General features: G+C 36.5%; 1 protein-coding gene across 1 annotated transcript in view; it reads left to right on the plus strand.

The window, feature by feature from the left end:
* The first annotated feature begins 15703 nt into the window (after positions 1 to 15703).
* LOC135082068 (pickpocket protein 28-like) overlaps positions 15704 to 21641 on the plus strand; it is a 48509-nt gene continuing 42571 nt past the window's right edge. Inside the window, exon 1 of the mRNA XM_063976821.1 lies at positions 15704 to 15839. Coding sequence (XP_063832891.1) covers positions 15802 to 15839 — 38 coding nt within the window. The 5' untranslated portion in view covers positions 15704 to 15801. The remainder of the gene's footprint in view (positions 15840 to 21641) is intronic.

Genomic DNA, 21641 nt, shown 5'->3' on the forward strand with positions numbered 1-21641 from the left:
CCCTCGGCCCCGCCCCCCGCGCCACCAGCGCCGCCTGGCGGCCGCACCGAAAACCGTCTACGTCGTCTACACAGCGTTGCCACTCCGTACCTATAATTTCGCTCGACGTAAATTTCGACCTAAACAGTTCAATGGACTTTCCGAAAACTCAAAACGCGTCAGTTTCATCTAAAAGTCTTGTGTTACATACAAATCAATAAGAAGTGGTGTAAAAAGTATTGTTTTCGTTATTTGTGATATCACAGTGCGTGCCGTGTGTGAGATAGTGAAGTCCCGTTGGAGCTTCCACGTCGGTTTTCAGCTATAAGGTTAGTAAAACACAGTGGTTTCTTTCATGCTTCAGTTAGGAAGTGTTTCGTGATGGTAGGAATTGGTTTGGTGCGGGCAAACGTGGGAAAGAACGGTTAGGTCTCGCCTTTTCCTGTTTCTAGAGACGCGTTAGTGGGCCAGCTAACTACGCAAATAGGCCTAAAATGAGAACAGAAGTAACCGAGTTAGTAATCCACGTGGTTTATGAAAAGTATTATGTAAGAACTGATAAGCTTGCCTTGCATCAAGACGCGTGTGTATTTTAGGCTTGGAATGCCCTTTGGCCAATAATCTAAAATAGCTGAGGCAATCGACACCAAGCTCATTATCTTTCGAATTAGTATGATATCTAAAATATTCGCCACAAATCGTGGGCAGTTGTGTAATTTTTAACCTCAAATTTTGGCCACATCATTCAATAAAAATATAATAAATCAATCATAATACATTTAAATAAAGCAACCCACAATAAAAATAAATGTAGGAAATATTGAGCACAAATCTCACAAAGCTTCTCATGGTGTCTTGCCAAGTCACCATAGTGCAAAATGTTCAGATAAGTTCCACTAAAATCTATTAAAAACTAACTAAAATAGCTTGTAAATTGACTGGAAATAAAAAGGATTTTATACAGTGAAAACAAAAAGCTAGTCATCCAATTAAACTTTGTGAAAATCCAATAAAAATCTGTTTAGAATCAGTGTTCTATCAATCTGACTGAAAATTCTAAAAGTAATTTTCGAAACTTACCAAAAGTGTATGGGACAGAAAATGTGCGTCTAAGCGTCTATTACAGTACATACAGTCAGTGATAAATAAAATAATGAGGAAAAAAAACCTACACAAAAAACTACTTAGGTCCTAGAAGTGCCAGGCTGACTGAATACTAGAGTAGAGAACACTAAATATTTTTTAAATTTAGAATATCTACCTAGTTCTTTTTTTAAACTAACCTCATGAAATCGTAAATTAAAAAGAAATCATGTGGCTTCCATAGGCATACCAGCCAGTGTCATACAAAAAATAATTTTATCTCGATTATTATGTAGCCAGGGAGCCCAAAGACAAGCCTAATTATCTTTACTTCATCAAAAACCCCATAAAATAAATCAGTTTGTGTGAGGTATAGCTGACCGATTTTCGATTCTTTCTAGGACTAATAACTTCCAAAGTTCTAACATTCATCCTAGTCCTAGCATTTTTTACTTTAAAATTGGCATTTTTACAACATTATGGTCTCAGACGAATCTAGAACTTTCAGCTAAACCCATTATAAAGATGCCAATAAAATTGTGTGTTTTATGCAAAACATTCAGCCACAAAGGCAAAACAGTAAATAACTCTCATTTTACTCTAAATTCGTCCAATTTAGTTTAGGCGACTTAGGCGCTAGTAGGTAGTCACAGTTATAGTCCACGCAAAAGATGAGATGGGAAATTATTATTTTAATACGTCTAGAGTCGGGCTATTTCTGTTTTACTTTAACCTTAGGTGGATCTGGGTCCAGAAAATAAACGTATCTTCAAGAATGGGACTGTTCCCACCTCTGGTTCAACCCGCGACAACTCCATGGTAGCCATCTATCTACCTGGTATTACCACCCTGGTAGTATCTACTACAGCTTGACTACCAATGAAAACCAAACTAATGAAGGCCATGTTGTCCTGGGGAAAGTCAACTGTCATTGGAACCGCAACGAAATTAATCAGAAGAACATAGGAGTTCGAATCCTCAAGAAGTGATTTACTGTCCTTTGGTTCCTAGACTGTCCATACATTTTCTGTACACCTAAATTCAGTTACTAGGCATAGACTTCCTCAGAATCATTCAGCCCAATCGTCGACATTCCCTTCCACCAGCCAGCCACACCCACCCAGGGTATACCGCCACTCCATTTCGCTAAGTCCTGGATAGAAAAACTTCATATTGAAACTCATAATAATCACATATTCTCAAACTTCTATAATCCTTCAGGCAAAATTTTATATTCCACAGAAGTTTTATTCAGTTACAAAAACCTGAAATTAAAAGCCTTTCTATTTATAATGGCAGGCTAGCTACCTCGATGCTATCACGGTTCATGAGACAGACAGATAATTATTAGTAATAGGGTCCCCTTTTCACTCTTTGTGTACGAAAACCTCGATCTGTAAATTTCAAAGAATACATTTACATTGTCTGTTTATTTTTGTCCAAGATATACATCCAATGCTGATATTGCCATAGGAAGTTGTAATGAATAAGTTACGGCGAAAATCAACGGTTTTCACAATGCTCGCTTCCATTGAATTTCTCCAACAATTTCCACAGAAACTCACAGACAGAACGCGTTCACAAATAAATCTTATTATGTCGACCGGTTGAATAGTCATAAAATTGTAAACGTTTCAATCGAATAAATAAGTCCGGTAAAATTAAAGTGAAAATCTGTTATCATACATATCTGTTAGAATATAATCTGACCTTTTCGCAAAAACTACTCAGCGGATTTCGATAAAAAGTATTACAGTTTTTTATCCCGGTTTTTTAGAGGAAGATAGTCTTTCTGTGACAAACTGATGTTCATGTGGGCGAAGAATCTGGCAAATGCTACGTAATGTTATTCTAAAAAAAACACGGTGAAGTTATACGCATTCGTATAGTCTGTATTTGTGTAAAATTACTAAGCAGTCTATGTCGAGGGCTCGGTATAGTAATGAATTTGGAAAAATGCCCGCGTCTCCGACACCAGACAGGTGTCAAAGGCAGTACAGCCAGTAAACAGGAAACATGGTTCATGACGGCGTCTGGAGAGAAGAAAAACACTTTTTTCTCGAATTATTCAACTTTTTCTCTATTTATTCATTCCGTTCAGACTTTTTGGTCCCAAATTAAATTACTTATGCATGAAGTCTAAAAGTTAGACTGACGTGGACGTCCTTTTACCCTTGAACGGGTCAGGGGCTTTATTTTTGTTACGTACGAAAACGAAATAGAATTGTAAATCGATTGGCTTAGAAATAGATTAATATACCCTAAGGCACTACCAAAGTAAGGTGGCTTGTAATTAGCATCAAAACTGTAACCATAACCGGAGATTTTTGTGTGGAGTTTGACAGAATTAACGTTTAGTTAAAGTAAGATGATGCAACCCAGCCTTACTGTTTCTAAGCTGCTGGACCGATAGTGGTCACGTCACGTGGATTATGACTACGCGTTATTATAGTTTACTAGCTTTTGACTGCGACTTCGCCCGCGTGAAATTTTATCTGTCATAGAAAAACTTTATCACGCGCGTCCCTGATTCAAAAAACGGGATTAAAAGATAAAATTAAAAACTGTACAATGTCCTTTCCCGGGACTCAAACTATCTCTAAAGGTGCTAAATTTCATCAAAATCGGTTCAGTGGTTTAGGCGTGAAAGCGTAACAGAGTTACCCCACCATTTAGAATATTAAGGCTGGGTTTCACCATCATACTTTAACTGTAACAAAGGTTGAACAAAATGTGAAACTCCATCTAAAACACTGGTTAAAGTTAAGGTGCATTTCAGCATTAGTAGGGAAGTAGGGATTTTTAAAACATGTGCTCCTAGACTAACCGAAACCCGCAGTCCATAGCCTCAGACAATGCGGCCATTAGCCATGAAGCATTATAAGTGCTTGTCCTTGTCACTGGTGCAGATAATCAGATTAATTATTCATTAAGCCGACTGAAGGCTGAACTTTGCCGCTCACATCCCAAGGTTCGTGATACGCTATAATTTGTTTTTCGGCAAAATACACATCACTTAGATGCTCAGAGTTCAGAGGCCCGCCTACTTATCCAATAATATTATCTAAAATTATCGTGTCATAGTGTTTGTAACAAAACTCCTCCGAAATGGCTTTTAACACAATCTTATGTAATTTTGCATTTAGGTACATGTCAGTAGGTCTGAGACTCTGAGAGTAAGACCACAGGTAAGGCGTAAACAATTTTTTCATACCTACCCTTAGGTGCAGAACAAAGTTTGAGAACCAGTGGTTAATTTTATTTTTATTGATTACTTACAAACATTGTATTATTATTGCTGAAATGCTGACTGATTCTATTCTATTGCTCAGAATACAGAACAAACCAGAAGGAGTGTTCGATAACATTTCTACGCGGCAACTTGTGTCCAAAATACTTCCCCTCCCGCGCCCCTCTACCCCCTTTAGTGTTACTAGCGCCGTGTGACACCCCCATTTTTGGGGTAAAATTATGTAATTTTTTAAAGAGATGTTAAACAAGTAAAAAATAAGTAAGTGAAATAAGTACACACGGCCAGTGTTAACTATCCATTTCCGTTTTTGCTCTCGCTCTTATCAAATGGTGATTCTTTGCGATAGAACGAGACGACATGACTGGCCATAGGCATAGATAGTACCTACCTACCTATGAATTAAATTTTTACTCCGAAGTAACTAAGTGTAAGATGATTATTTATTTCTATTAAATAGTGTAATATATGTACTATATTTTATGTAGGTATAATATGTTATTTAAAAGTCAATTACAAAAGTCGAATATAAATTTTAGAATGCCAAGTAAAACAAAAAAGAAACTTAAGGTTCTTTATTATGTAAACATATCGACAACAAAACATTTGTTTACGGCGCAGTAGTGCTTTTAGTTTAACTTTTCTTGGAGTGAAAAACAGAATCCAAATCAAAAACATCACCAATACTTAAATTTGATTGCGAGGCAACTCTGGCTGTGTATCCTGAAAAAAAATCAGAGTAAGTATGTAAGCAATAATTAGATGATCAAACGAACTTACCAAGTGAAGTTCGATCTGAATTATCCTGTTTTCGCCGAAGAGATTTATTTTACCGTGTAGTACCCCTGTACGACAAGCCAATCCGCACACAATATTCAGCGTAGTAGTAGTAAAAAACAAAAGAGCGGGCAACCCCACCCCTACCACGCTGTGGGCTCGTTGTCCGAGCGGTCTCATTATATTTAGAGAAGAGATGACATTGACGTTTACCTCCAGGGAAGAAGATATAGAAATCTTCGGGTTGGGAGGGACCTTAAATCTCTTCGGCGAAAACAGGATAATTCAGATCGAACTTCACTTGGTAAGTTCGTTTGATCATCTAATTATCCTGCTTTCGCCTCCGAGATTTATTTTACCGTGTAGATGTTTAGAGCATGGATCAATGTCCATGTTAAATGGTTAAGAGAGTAAATGTCAATGTACTAAATACATAATAAAGCAATATTTTTGTATTATAATCGTATTGCATCACTTATTCATAACAATAACAAGTATCACGGTCTCAACAAGATTTTGTTCATTAAAGAGTATTATTATATACATTTATTTGTACTTCTATTAACTGTTAAGTACGACTACTGATTGTAAAAAGTTGCCAAGACAGTTGACAGAGCATTCTGTCTATCCAGCACACTGGCTAATTGTGTCAACGTTGACAGCGGCGCAAACCGCAGGCCATACTGCCGCGTGTCGCGTGCTGTGTGGGCCGAACGCCCTCGTGTCGACACTCCTTTCCTATATTTATCCAGTTTCATCTCAGAACTGAGCTTGACGACGGTAGTGGTTAACACCGAATCGATCACAGTGACTGCAAGGCTAACACTCTGATTGTTGTAAAACATAAGCTCACTTTTTGCATTTTAATTAAATAAATAAATAATGTGGTTAATTAAAACTTATTAATTTATTTGGATACAGTTTGACCAGTATTCCTAAACAGTATTAATTTGGATTCCAAGTAACACTGTTGCGAGGAAAAAGTTTGGTTTCTATTTAATAGCACTATTTAATAGCAATCTTTTGATTCTTGAAACCTGACCTATAAATTATAATATTTATTTAAATAATTATATATTTCAATAAATCATATGATTTCACTAACGATATTGCTAAGCGGTGGTTATTTAATGTTATTATAGGATGCACCCGACTTTAGAATATGCTAAGAAAATAGAGTAAGGTAGGTACAATGATGTAATTGAGCATTGTAAAAATATTTATTTGTCAGTCATTTGGTGTAGTGGTTTCGAAACGGACTACTATGCCGAGAGGTCCCGGGTTCGATCCCCGGCCGGGCAGAAATTGAATTGATACATTTTAATTTCTGTGATGGGTCTAGGTGTTACTATGTATAATATGTACTTATGTATATAAAAACGGTATTTAAGTATGTTTATATCCGTTGTCTAGGACCCATAGCTTTGCTCTGTTTGGGACTAGGAGCGTAGTGTAAAATGTCGAAAGAAGGATATTAAAATTTATTTATTATTTGCGGAGTGTATAGCGGAGTCTGGTACGTTTTGTTTGATCAACGACTGCCAAATACAAAACTCACTGCCAAGGAAAGGTAAGCTTAAATGGGCAATATGGTACTACTGATGTACCTGTTGCCCCGGCATTCTATTTTATTTTTATTTTTTATTTATTTATTTTTAGTGAAAAAACGTATTAACGTCTAAAAAAATGGTCGCCATTCTAAGGCGAATTAATTGGAATTAATTCATGTTAATCGTGTAGAAATCTCTACGCCAGACGATAAAATATGAATTATGACTAAATATCAAACAAAGTTCAAGAAACAAAAAATAGTTTTATGTCATGTACTGAAACCAAAGCGTCTAACATTTTCTGAGACAATATTTAACCAAGCTCCTACTCCGTGTCTTTATTCAGACACCTTGATTCAGTCAGCTTCAGTATTATGACTGTGATGATTGAATTTTTATAATCATGTTAAGAAAAAATAACAAAATACTAATTCTCAATTTATACTTCATAGAAAGGGAAGAAAGACTCATTCATTATTATGAGTTTGTGGCAGCGTTATCGATTCGTAAAATAATATCGCATTATTTTTTGGTATTATTAAAAAATGTCCTTAATCTAAATTGAAGGTTACAAGTAGTGGTAGTACTGGTAGGTACCTACATAATACATAGTTTATTTTATGTGGTTGATTCGTTCTTTGACTGACCAAAGTCCACTAGTCCGGTTGTTATTACAAGCGGCCCGATTTCTTTTTTGATGCGTCAATAATTTTCTATTACATTGATTACAATGTATTGTGTTTTATTTATAAAGACAGTTATTATCGCTTTAACGCATAATTAGATACTTTGCTTGTCTAAAAGATTTAGCAAGATAAGAAATGATTCAATGTATTTCATGATGTCGCATCTCTTCTTATGAGAATTCTAACGTTATACATAAATAATTTATACGAACCAATTGTAAAACAGTACATGGAGTTAAAACTGACCTTTTTTTTTTTTTTTTTTTGTAAATAAATAATAATAATGATGATGAAGCCTTACTTTGTAAGACTATCAATAGTATTATTAGCATTAATCATACATTGATTAGTAGGTACAAACCTACATAATAATGTTTTTCCAATACAAGAAAAAATGACATCATCTTATGTACCGATACCGATACAGTTTAAGGAAGCTCTTAGATTTTATCTATTATTTATAGATACAAGCTGGTGAGACGTCATGAATAAAAAAATAAACTTTGTAAAAATATCAGGGCTAAAGCAAGGCCGCAAAGAGACAAACAAAAATGTTGCCTGTTTGTTCAGATACAAAACAAACATCCGTTAAAATAAGACCATAATTCTATTTGCCTTTCAATGGTTATCGTGTTTATGTAATAAACATATTATATTAATAAGTTTCTTTAAACCATAAATGAATCTTTTGTTAAAAGTTTAATTGCGGTTAAAATATCATCCCTTTTGAAGTGCTTAAACCACATAAACTTTGTTTAGCATCTTATATAAACGCTATCTAAGTCCACCATCAAGGAACTTTTTTTTTTTTTTTTTTTAACAAGTGGGTAATCTCAGAATGTACTCGTATCGACGGATGCGATTAAGAATATTCTTAATATCAACGTCTCTGCGCCGACGTGTATAATTATTTGTTTGTATAATTAATTATGTTTACTCGCATGGTTATGATGATTATGAAAAAAAAAACATCTGGGTTCGATTCGGGAATCGAATAGGTATCTCGGTACAATAAATTCTGTAACCGGATAATATGTACATTGCATTTAAAATAAAAATATTTTAAGCGGCCAGCACATACCTGTACATAGATGGCGCGTCGTCTAGGGACGCGGGTTACCTTGGTGTTCTGGTCGGTCTTTAATGGCGCTTCCCGCGTTGCGCTGGCAGCGCTGGGCATGCGGCGGCGGCGGCGCGGCGCTGCGGCGTAAATAAAGGCGCCTGCGCTTGTGGAAGGCGGCGTGGTTGCGCCGCGGGCGGGTGATAGGTCTTAGCCCATCATACCATACAGCAGGGCGTAGCTTGTCGGTACGGCCTCTGTATAAAGCCTCGATTCACACAGTTATGCGAACGGCTAAAGCTTAAATTATATATTCAGTGCAGCAGCCTGGATTAGTTGTCATATCAAATAAATACCTCTTTTCCCGTTTTAGAGGATTATAATGAGTTATAGTTGTCGACCGTCGATGTAATTGGTCGACCGACCGGAAATGTAGAAAGATCTTTGTAAGTTTCCAACAAAAAAAATGTGAGACTGATAAGTACTCACAATCACAATGTCAGTTAATATGAGTCGTTGTATAGAAAACACGACATATTGTCATACTTCATATATAAAGTAGGCATTTATTTCCACTTCGACTCGGTTCGGTCAACAAACCGGCCTAAGGTTTATTTAGGATCTTTTATTCTGACCTTATGATAGCAAGTAATGAATCTACATAAATGCACTTTGAATTTTGATCTGATACTTATTTCTTTCTTACTAGCCTTTGTATTTAGACCAATATCGATTGGTGTAATGTATAAAAATACGAAACAACAAAATTATTCAGTTACCCTTTGTAGCATTGAACAATGTGTATGGCCACAGGGTCATCGGTCGTTATAAAAGCAGGCGGAGGCTCGACTGGGGCGAGTGCGTCCGCGGCGCCGGGTCATCATGCTCCAAGACGGTTGATGGTTCATAAGGTGTAAGGCCAAGAAGGCAAGCTCTTAATGTGGGTAGTTTCGTAGAAACGCAACATTTTTCTGTATGAGCTCATTATGTTCTGTTTTTACGGCTTTTAAAAATGGCCGAAAAGAAGATACTTAACTCGTAAAAGTGAATAATATTACAATACCTGGCTATCTCGGTAGTTAATATCTCGTTTTTACTCGCTAGAGCAAAAAACGGCTACTGGTTAAAAAATAACCGAACATAAAGTGGCTGCTGGTTAATATCTTGTATTAACGCTACTGGTTAAAAAATGACCCGCAAAAATGACCGAATATAAAGTGGTTGCTGGTTAATATCTCGTATTAACTCGCTAGAGCAGAAAATGGCTACTGGGTAACATCTCGCATTACCTCGGAGAAAAAAATGGCTACTGGGTAACATCTCGCATTACCTCGGAGCAAAAGAATGGCTACTGGGTAACATCTCGCATTACCTCGGAGCAAAAAATGGCTACTGGTTAACATCGCGCGTTAACTTGGAGCTAAAAATGGGTCAAAGTTACGCGTCGTGTCACAACGCTTATAATAAAAATGTACTTACACAAAATAGTTGTTACAACCAACCTTGTGTTGGGTCTAATTCTCGTCACTACACTGCACAACTTAAAATAATTACGTTTTTTGTCGGTAAAAACGTCCTGGTGACGTCACTTAAGCATTTTTCTTATACTGCGTGCGGTCGTTGCGCGTGCGCACAAAGGAATGAGACCGCTCGGACAACGAGCCCACAGCGTGGTAGGGGTGGGGTTGCCCGCTCTTTTGTTTTTTACTACTACTACGCTGAATATTGTGTGCGGATTGGCTTGTCGTACAGGGGTACTACACGGTAAAATAAATCTCGGAGGCGAAAGCAGGATAATTAATTACTTAAAATTATTATTAAATATACAAATATTGCTGCTGCTGATCTGTTGATACCAATGCCTTACTTTTGAATAAATGGGAAAGTATGAAATTCACGATAGTAATTTATTATCTCCTCATTATTAGGGAGTAATATTATAAATTAATTCAATATATTGAAATCAAATCAAAATCAAAAATATTTATTCAGTTTAGACCACAAGTGGCACTTATAATTTAATTAATCAGGTTGTCATGTCATGGATGAAATTACACTAAAAACTAATTAAAACAAAAAGGATGGGGAAAATATTCCATTATTCTGTGGTAACGCTAACAAAATTAACGCGTGAATTTTTTACAAGTAGACAAATGTAATTCAATATAAAAAAGTAGGGTAAAATATTCCGTTGACCTGTGGCAACACTTACAAAATACAACCGTGATTTTTTTTGAAAATTATTATTTAATTAAAATGAATTGGAAATGTGCTACTTACGGATAAAACATGATCCCATGCACTTTCTTCGTAATTCCAGTAGCATTCTTACATGTTGGAACGGCACAAGACGGCATAATTTAATTATAAAGTGTCAATCTGACGGATATGTAAACAATGCGCGCGCCGGCCATTGACTGATTGCTTTAAAGTCAAAGTAGTGCGATTTGGAGTACTTTATATGAATACACATTTACGCCCGTTGACGGTTTCTGGTTTGTTCCGTATTCTGAGTTCTATTGTTATCTTTATCTGTCCTGTGTTCGAAGACAAACTTAATTTTTCCCAGAATAAAAACTTTCAAGTCTTAATAATAGAAAATATTTTATGTTTTCTTATGATTGTCAAACTTACTCGTATATCGGACTAATACCTACCTATCAACAATACCTATCTAGGCTATTTAGACTGTCATATCCTAAATCTAAATATAATATACTCAAAGGTGACTGACTGACTGACATAGTGATCTATCAACGCACAGCCCAAACCACTGGACGGATCGGGCTGAAATTTGTCATGCAGGTAGATGTTATGACGTACACGTAGGCATCCGCTAAGAAAGGATTTTACGAAATTCCACCCCTAAGGGGGTAAAACGGGATCCACGCGTACGAAGTCGCAGGCGGCCGCTAAATTAGTATTAAAACAGTCTACAGAACTCGTCATCTCGATCGAAGGCCAAGCTTGCCTCTCACATCCCAAGGTCTCGGAGCGCTTGGTAATCCATCTGCATCTCTTAGGGGGCGTCCATAAATTACGTGAGACAATTTTGGCTATTTTTCAACCCCCCCGCCCCCCTTGGTGAGATTTGGTGAGATTTTGCCTGACCCCCTCCCCCACCCCCAAATCTCACGTGATATTAAAAAAAATCCGAAATTTAATAGTTTTGGAGTAATATAACTGAGAAACATTTTTTTTGTGTGCTTTAACGTTGTCGCTAACGAGTGAATCAAAAAGATCTATAAAGTTAAAGATTTTAGTTCTTGAAAGTATCTGCTAGGGACGCTGTACAATCATCATACATTTAATGTATGTCATTTTTTACGCAGTCGCTAGCGGATGACGATTGTGTAAAGTCGCACTAAGCCCACTGATTACTAATAGATCCAGGAAAACACGTGTAGTGACAGCGGTTAGTACTAGGGTCACATTGTTTTTTTTACAGAAGTACCTAGTCTAATTGTTCCTTTCTACAAAATCACTAATAATCTGGCAAAATCGATTTTGATAAAAAAGAACTTGTTTTATAATTTTCTTAATTTCGTCATTTATTCTGCATTTTAGTATTCACACATGCAGACGGAAGCATTTTTAGTTTTATTTGTTTAGACTGTATAGAATAAAATGACATTATCATCATTTAAATATCATTTTTTAGTCCTGACAAGGAACCCTTAATATATAGGTCCGAGATTTTGCTTGGAAACTATTGGCACTAGGGAGCTGTAATTTTGTAGAGGTATGTATATTAATCACGCCGACAAAACGGTAGAATAAAATTTTGAAAAAAAAAATTTTTTTAGGGTAGTTTCCCCTACATGTAAAGTGGGGATGTTTTTTTTTTCGTCTTCTACCCCATCGTGTGGGGTATCGTTGGATAGGTCTTTTAAAATGGCTTAGGGGTTTCTAAGACCATTTTTCGATTTAGGGATCCGTTTGCAAAATGTTAAAGTTTAAAGTGCCAATTTTTGTCCGAGTAGGGCGTTCCCCCCCGCTAAAAACTAAACTGTTGGCTTGATAAATCTGGAAAAATTCAAGATTATAGTGCTTTTTATGAACTTTCAAGTAAAACTATAGCGGTTAAGATAGATCAGTTAGTTCAAGAGTAATAGTCGTTTTACTCATGTAATATAAAATTTCATACCCAATATAAATTCCTTAGAAGAAAATATTAAAAGTGACTTTAGATGAAGTAATTGCTTACTTCTGAAATATATTGTGATAACGACGGACAACTAAGGAACCCTACACTGCACGTGGCACGACACGCACTTGGCCAATTTTTTTACTTACTTAAGATTTAACCCAGTTTTCTGGCAAACTCTATTTCTTGTGGAAAAAAATACGTGATATTTCCCGAGACCCCCCCTCTCCCCCACGTGAGATTTGGTGAGGTTTTTGTTGACCCCCTCCCCCCCCCCTAAAAGCCTCACGTAATTTATGGACGCCCCCTTATTGCCTTTCAAGTAATTGCGACTAGACTGGATGCAATCTCCAATGATAAAATCTTTAAATCTCGTGTCGCTTCCTCTGGGAATTCTGGGATTTCAATTCTAGCGAGAATTAAGCATTTTGAATGCATTTTCCGAGGCTGGAGCTTAAATGTGACTTATGCCCGTTTTCACTCATCGATCCCTAATTTTTAAGGGAAAACAAAATTCCTATTATGTTTTACAAATTAGGGATTGATGGTGAAAACGGGCATCAGTTTCTCAATTAATATTTTACTAGCTGACCCGGCGAACTTCGTTATGCCTATGTTCATCAGAAAAATGGTGAAAGAATTTTTCAAATCGGTCCAGTAGTTTCGGAGCCTATTCAATACAAACAAACAATCAAATCCCTTTTTCTTTATTTATGAGTGTAGATAGACAGACAGACAGAGACACTTAACAAATTCTAAAGGTGACAGTTTTGCTTGATATTTTAGATAGTGGTTTTCAACCTTTTTCATGATACGACCCCCCGACCGTTCGGTTTATATTTTCATGCATTTTACAAGGTTACAAAGATGTTGTAGGGACGGAATATTTAAATCTGTACAACGTTTATGCTTAATAGATTTGGGATAAATCTATCTTTTTTATTTATTTACTAAGGTAGTTTTTATGTACTCTGCGACCCCCCAGGTTGAACAACACTGTTCTAGACTATAAGCTAAAAGTATTGTTATTCATAATATCTACTGTAGATGCTTAATAAGCATGCACCTGCATGTTTTCGGAGATGCAAGCGAAAACAAAGTTAGACACAGTAGGTAATGATGTCATTTTGTTATTCACTTCACCAACTGCTGACTACATGTTCGGGGTAATTTTACATATTTTTCACAAGTAGGCAGTTGGACATCAAAATTCTTAGCTACTCCTATCTTACGTAAAAGATGGAATAAAATTCCAAGCTGTTTTAGACCTTAGGTACCTACATTATTTTCCGTAAATAATGCATGCATGTTGATGTTAAAAAGTTCCAGAGTAGCGTAATTTTTCAAATTTTGCTTCATCAAATCCTAAGTTGAAAAGAATTTGCTCAAGTTAACCAATGTTTCTTAAAGTTTTCATTAATTTCAGTGCCTATTACCTACAGATCATTTCAACCACAGAGGACGTCCACTGCTAAACATAGGCCTCCTCCAATGATTTCCACATCGCCCGGTACACCACCTACCGAATCATTTAAAATTCAGTTTTGGAAGGCTAACTTTAATTGACATGGGTCTATTGGAAGATTTTGATATCTCATTTGGAATCCTCTTCATAATATTATTAGTTCACAAAATTTCGACTTAGGATTTGATTCATATATTATAACTTATTCACTATTATGAAGTCATGATGTTAGCTCATGAGTTAAACAGGTTTTTTAACCTGCCAAGGTAACGTTAATCCTTCCGTGTTAGTTCTGTCATCCAAACGATACAGGGTTCTTTCAAGTTATATGATCGTGGCAATTATGTCATGCAAACGCGACAATTTCAAAATCAAAAAATCAAAATCAAAAATATTTATTCAGTTTAGACCACAAGTGGCACTTATGAACGTCAAAATATAGTAAATAATAAAAAAAGAAAAGGTAGATTAAAACTTTACATGTCTCCCATTTATACATAATATTACCCTATTTTTGTGAGAGCTTGTACAGTCAGCGTGAAATGGTTCGTGACACCCTAAGGCTGGGTTAAAATCTGTCAAAATCCATACAAAAATCACCAGTTATGGTCATAGTTACGGTTAAAGTTGGGTGGTGCAACTCAGCCTTTTTTTTTTTTTTTGCGTCAGGAAAATGTATTGAAATGCATACCCACCAGTCCGGGGGTTCCGGACTGGTGGGTATGCATTTCAATACACTTTTTGGTCATTTTGGGTGTCACGAATTATTTGACGCTGACTGTCCACAGCACTTCAAGACTAAAATTCATTTTAGTCGTTGCAAAATAACACCTTTTACAAGTGAACAAGATTCCACAGTGTTTATCTGTGCCGTAGTCTGTACAATATTCTGGGGGTGGTAGAAACTTTGAACGTGTTTATTTTCCTTTACCCTATTAAATTATTTAATTTTGTTGTTTCGAACAAAGTAGGTGTGGGTAGACGGTAAACAAAATAAGCTTCCTTTGAAGATAAAACTGGAAATTTTCGGTATCTACCCACGCCAAGTGATTTTGTTAATGAGTATTAGGGATTAGTTTAGAATTTTCTTTGGAAATATTTTCTTCAATAATTACATTTTCATTGATTAAAACAAGCTTCCCCAAACCGTCTTGTCGAGGTGCGGTTTGTGTCAAATCTTCTATTTGGCCTCTAGAATATTAGAGCAACTCGTGATTATCTTGCTTGCTCTTGCAAATAATCTGTTAAAGATGATAACAATATGCGGTATGATTTTTCACTTCATATAACAATCCAAGGAAATTATATTATTTTCGTGATCATTTTGGTCGGTGGTTTTTGGAGTTAGCCGCATACTTATTTAGGGCGTCTTATCTTACTGGGGCGTCAAATGCACAGAAGTTTGAGCATATTTTGCATCCTAAGTTTTTTTTTTTTCATTTTTTTTTATAAAATTTGCGCATAAGCCATATTACAACTACATTCCACAGAGTTTATTGATGTGCTGTTGTCTGTGTTTCTTTTATTTTTTATTTTTTGACGTGTTTCAGCATATTTTTTTTCTTTTTGCAATTTGTGTTGCAAAAAACTACTAAAATAGTCCCGTTCATTGAATTAAAATAAAATAAAAGACTAACCTGAAAAATGTATCTAACTTGTCACTTTGTCCACAGGTTGACGGTGCAGCGCAACCGAGTGCAGTGTGGTGTGTGTGTGAGGGTGCGCGCGCGCCGATGGCTCGCAGCTAACGGCGCGGGCGACGGCATGCGCCGCGCCTAGCCATGCCACCGGCGCTAAGCCAGACATGGCGCAGTACTCACAACGGACACAGCCGATGCACAGGTTTGTATTTTGTGAACTGTACTTTCATCTAAGCCACCTCTCGAATCCCCTTTTTTTTTAGTCAGGAAATGCATGAAATTGCATACCCACTGGCCCGGGGGAACCAATTGGTTATGTGAGGCTCTCCCTGCCAGATGGGCAGGGCCTACTCACTAAAACCTGAAGGTGTCCTCCCAAAGTCTTTGGAGCGGACGGAACTGCGAGTTATTGTCCGAGCTAGTCGGCCTAGACATTCTTTCGCGGCTCCGTCACAGACTGTGGCTCGCTCTGTTGGAGCAAGCGACAACTGGCTTCAGGGGAGTAATACCTCCACTGTTCTCCGCTAACGGTGCGCGTGAACACTACCCTCTCGTTCCCACCGCTGCAACTCCTGTGTAGCCAGGATCTACAGCTTGACCGCCAATAAAAAACCAACCAGTGAAGGTCAAGTTTGTCCCGGGGAAAGTTAAACTGTCATCACTTGTCAAACTGCAATCTTTGAGAAAAGAAACTCAAGTCACACCGTTACTCGTTAGGACATATTTCCTATATCCTATTGATCTAGTAGTTTCCTATCTCCCCAAATGGTCACATTTCACTTACGGAGACGATATCTGACTTAGACGAAGTTTAGGAGTACATAGGAAGGTTAGGAGTTAGACACCTATCAGTCAGTTTTTCGTAATCTAGGAATATTTATAAAAATTACCCTCTCGGTTCACTTAATAGGTAGATAGTAGGTAGGTTTTTTTATGATCTGTTTCCTCTGAAGAAAAGCATAGTGGGGAAAAGCATCAAACACTTTGAGAAGCTATGACATTTCTTGTCGATCAACATGACAGCCTGTCAATGGCAATCTAGTGATGACCATCGATCGAATCGATAAAAAAAACAGCAAAAGTTAATGTGCAACGGCACTGGACCAAAAAATACACTAAAATTACGTTAAATTATCACCATTCACCAACTAACTAGAACATTCGGATATTCGAAATTGTTTAACGAAACTGCGAATATTCGTAACGGGTTCACCCTCGGAAAACCCCATAAAATGTAGCCTACATCGGAACGGGGGCGGCCATAACTTACGTCACGCACAGGGAGGACAGTATTGTGAATTTGTGATAGGTTGCTGTATTTTGCGTGGAAAATATTTTAACGCCGTTACCACGTTTGAAATATCGTGTTCGTGATTATTTGTGTTATTGGCGCCAAAATATTTCACAAAATATGTGTTCCTGTCAAAATTTACTTCATACTTAAAACGTAGCTAGTCCTATTGTATACTAGAGTCCGTATTCTGAAATAACGCTCAAATTTCGATTCAAACTCAACCATTGATCAAAGTCTGTGATTCTTGAATTACAACTTCGAATCTATTCTTGAATGTCGAAGATACTTGAGAGATATCAGAATACAGGCCTTGAAAACTTAGATATGCAAAAGTAAAATATTAAAATAAAATGTTGTATTTCAGTTGGCAAACGCAAATTCAAGAGCATTTGCGGAGATGTCTGAAGTTTTCAGCGTGAAGACAAAGAAAAATAACAAAAAACAGTCGAGTTTAAATATCAGACAGAAGACTAAAAAATGAAGAGAAAGAATTGTGAATGAACAATAATATTATACCGTAGTAATAAATAAATATTCTTAAATACTTACTTTAAATACACTATTCTATTCTTCAAGAGTACTCATTGTGTATTTTATCATCTCAATTTATGTCACAGAAAATAAGTTGATTAAAAACAACTTTCAGGAAAAAAATACGAATAAAGTTTGAGAATCTATCGTGAACGGTTTTCATTCCGTTCGACAATGAAGCTTTCACAAAATAAATTAAAATGTGCAGGTGACACCAGAAAAAATAAATTGATTGTTTTTTATTGTGGTTAAAAATAAACCACATCATTTGCGAATTCGCGCTGCAAATATTATACATAGACCTGGGGCATGGTCTGGGGGAAAAATTCATAGTAACATTCCGGAATGTTTTTATCTAGCCCTTTCGGACCCGCGCTTAAACTAGAAAGAAATTTGTAATTTTGAAAATGAATTTTAGGTAATTTGGGGCCGCAGATGACGAATCTGCTATAATTTTCCAGATTTTCCGCCGCCATCTTGGAAAATTCATATACCAACAATTGTATCAAACTGGGCCCTTCACTTCCCACGTACAATTTTGAGGGTCAAAATTGTAAGGGTTTTGGAAATTTTATCAATGGCATGTATTCCGGAAAACGTATTTATAACCCGTAAGGAATAATGAGGTTTCAATTTTATACCAGTATTTGCCATTTAATATTGATTTGTCGGCAAAACCATCTGTTCCATGAGCTCAACAGTAAATATACGCTCGATATATTCCTATGGAGTTTTAATATCTCCTGGATCATGAACAGCATCTCCTGGAAGATGTTGACGATTGAAGGGCTTCGTCTGCTATGCCGCTTGCATACTCAGAGGTATGTATCGTCATGAATGTCTGAGCCTTCATCAGAAGAAGAGGAGTAGTTCATCTGAAGTAGCCGAAACTAGCTTTTGTCGTTGTCATCGCTCTCATCCCCAGATGCATTGAGCATCTCTGCGATAGTAGCGTCGTTTAAAATCGGAAACATGGTGCGGAAATCATGGAAAATTAATAATTATGAGAAACTTAAAATACGCATAAGGTATTGTAGGGCCCACGTCGATACAATTGTGTCAGTAAAGTTCGTTAAGCCGTTACGCCAAAGTCTTTGCTTACAAGTAGTCACTGTTATCACAAAAAGATGCTATTTTTATCTATTTGTCTAATTAATAACTTGTATATTACTACAATTACAAAATAAAACCATAGTAGGTACTTTCTTTCGCCAAGTCGGGGAGCGCAATCAGTCATGAACTGTACAGGTTGTAACCTGCTCACCAACTGCGCTTCGGACAAAATTTGCACGGGAGGTGAAAGAACACATCCCGCACAATCGTACGATACTCAGCCCATCCACTTACGATGTAAAACTAATGAGATAATCTCGATTTTGTAACCCACACAATTGTATTGGAGCGGTCCGAAAGGGCTAGGGCTGATTTTTCAATCGTCGGATAACTTTTAACTGAAGAATAAGTTTGGCACATTAACAGTTTCAGTATGGAAAATATGTATATCAAAATGACAAGTTTATTCTTCAGTTAAAGACCTATCTGACGATTGAAAAATCAGGCCTTACTGAAGAATACTACTGGAAACACCACGTATCTGGATAATCATTCACTAGTTCCAGTCATTTTTTTTTCTTTTTTTTTTTCGGATATATCGGACACAATTAGTGTCCGATATATCCGAAATAATTCCATATACTCACTTGCGCTTGCAGGCAGACAGGTAAATATAAAAATATAATGCAATAATGAACAATCTCCAAAAAAACGTTAAAATTAGTTACTTTTATACAATAACCAATACTTATCCGGGTAGATAGATCCAATTAAAATTAATGCATGCAAAGCACACAAGTAATTTATTACCAACACATTTTATCAGATAAATCAATTGTTGCACATGATTTGGAACTGAGTAATTTTCATGCGGATCTCGTTCCAGTTTTGGCACAGTATTATTAATTTCATAGTTTTTAGAATTCATTGATCACGTCGTGAGTTCGTGATTGGTATCATTATTTTTACGTTACTTTTAAATATATTATTTATATTTTATTTAATACTATACTATCGATCGATCATAATGGTTTGACCTCAAAATTATTATTATTATTTTTTTTTTTTATGTGATAGGAGGCAAACGAGCAGACGGATCACCTGATGGTAATTAATTGGTATTATACTTATTATGTTTATTAGTATTGTTAATTATGAAAAATCTAAAACGTTAATATAACGGTATCGATGTGGCCAATGAGATGCTGTTATAGTGACATTGACAATACGTCAATGTCACACTAGGATAAAACGTCAGAAGATGACTCCGCGCGCTTTTGTGCTAAGTGATATAATGTGAAAGATGAGTATCCAGTGTTTTATTTATGAGAATAGATCTACCGGCCTCTAATAGTATGTATTTGATGATGTAACGACCATCAAAATCTTTCCAACTCGCCCCCATGACAGGCAATCCAGTTTCGCAGTGCCATGAGGATCCAGTAATTTAGGATCTAGCAAAACTGGGACTATCGTGCGAACTTTTAAATTGCACATTCGTCGAACGGATCGGTTTTTTACTGGAAACTGCGTTGCTTCTTTACTATTTTAAGATTTTATTTAATATTTTTTTTATTATCGTTATCTACCATTTACATTCAAGTCAGAGCAATATCTAAGTTTAGAGTTAATGAAGTAATTATACAGCTAGCTAACTCACTGCGTAATTTAGCTGATGCAAATGCTTTTCCTTATTGTATGTTTAACCATAACAATATCCCCTGTACGGTTGTAGGTAGATAACTGGACTCTGTTTATTCTAGAAATTCTTAAAGCACTTTCATTTTAACTGTTATTAAATGCTATATCTCGTGAATTGGCGATAAAGAGAATGAGGATCTTACAAACGAATGAGGGCCATTATTTTTTATTAAGTAAGTGACTTGAAAATGACAGTTTATTCAAATAATACGATTTTCTTTATTGCTTTGGTTGATTAACGCAAGATATTTCGTATCAAACAACCCAAAATAAGGGGACTTTTAATACTAAAGTCCTTAAGTTAGAGAGACATTTAGTTGTCAGGAATAATGCAGAGTTCCTTGAATATATTTTTATTTTTGCTGAAAACTGCTCCAGATACAATCCACAATATTTCTCAGTCGTGAATTCATGTTTTTAAGTTATTATGTGATTACTAAAGTAGTCGAAGTAATCGTGAAATTACCATATTATCGCTCACAATATTAAATTAACCTCCGTATTGCGAACCACTTCTCGATTTTAACATCCGATGTCAAAGTAGATTGTGATAAATTATGCAGGTAAGTGGCTATTGTACGAATTGCCAGTCCATTCCATTTTTGCTGCAAACGTTGAAGTAGAGAAAATTACAGCAAAGCAATTTATCGTGTATTAAAAATTCAAAATAACCATAAACTTCGAAGTAAAGTGTTATACGAAACTTTTGAAATTCATTGATAAATTTCAATCGACGCTTCTAGTTGCGCAACGGAACGATATAGGTACTTACTCGTTGAGTGTGCAGACAATTTATGCCACCAGCATAGAAACCTCGCCACAATTTCAACCGGCGAAAACCAGAACAAACCGAACAGAAATGTTTATTATTACACAACGAGCGATTTCTATGCACGGTGGCCGTGACTCGCACTTGGTTGAACCACGATCAGCCCGAAGAATTGTGAAACTTAATTTGGTTAATAACGCATTGTTTGATTACTGAATCACTCTGTAATGAATGGTTGGCGAGTAGCGCTCGCTGTTGTCACGCGGCCGGCAAATAGACATGGCGTCTGTTTATCCAACGATTTCATCATTAACTATAGATTATTGATTGAATCTCTCAACGCTCTAGCGATGCTCGTTGAAATTTCCAATAGCATTTACTCTTCGTCTGAAGTGTTTTATTTTTGTAATACTATTTATATACCACAACATATTTTTTGTTAAATTGGTCACGTAAAAGTGTCCGTTTGCTTGCAGTTGAGGCACACTCAAAAAGCAAATGAACTGTTGGATGAATAAATTCAAAGTGCCAATTAACGTCAATGTCTGAAATGACATTTGCTACTGGCTGTCCGTAGTCTAGTGACTCTAGTGTTTTTTGCCAAGGCATGCCCGGAGAGTGCTTTTGGCGCCTTCCGCGACCTCGTGCCAAGCACT

Source organism: Ostrinia nubilalis, chromosome 21 (genome assembly GCF_963855985.1).
Source record: "Ostrinia nubilalis chromosome 21, ilOstNubi1.1, whole genome shotgun sequence".
NCBI lineage: Eukaryota > Metazoa > Arthropoda > Insecta > Lepidoptera > Crambidae > Ostrinia > Ostrinia nubilalis.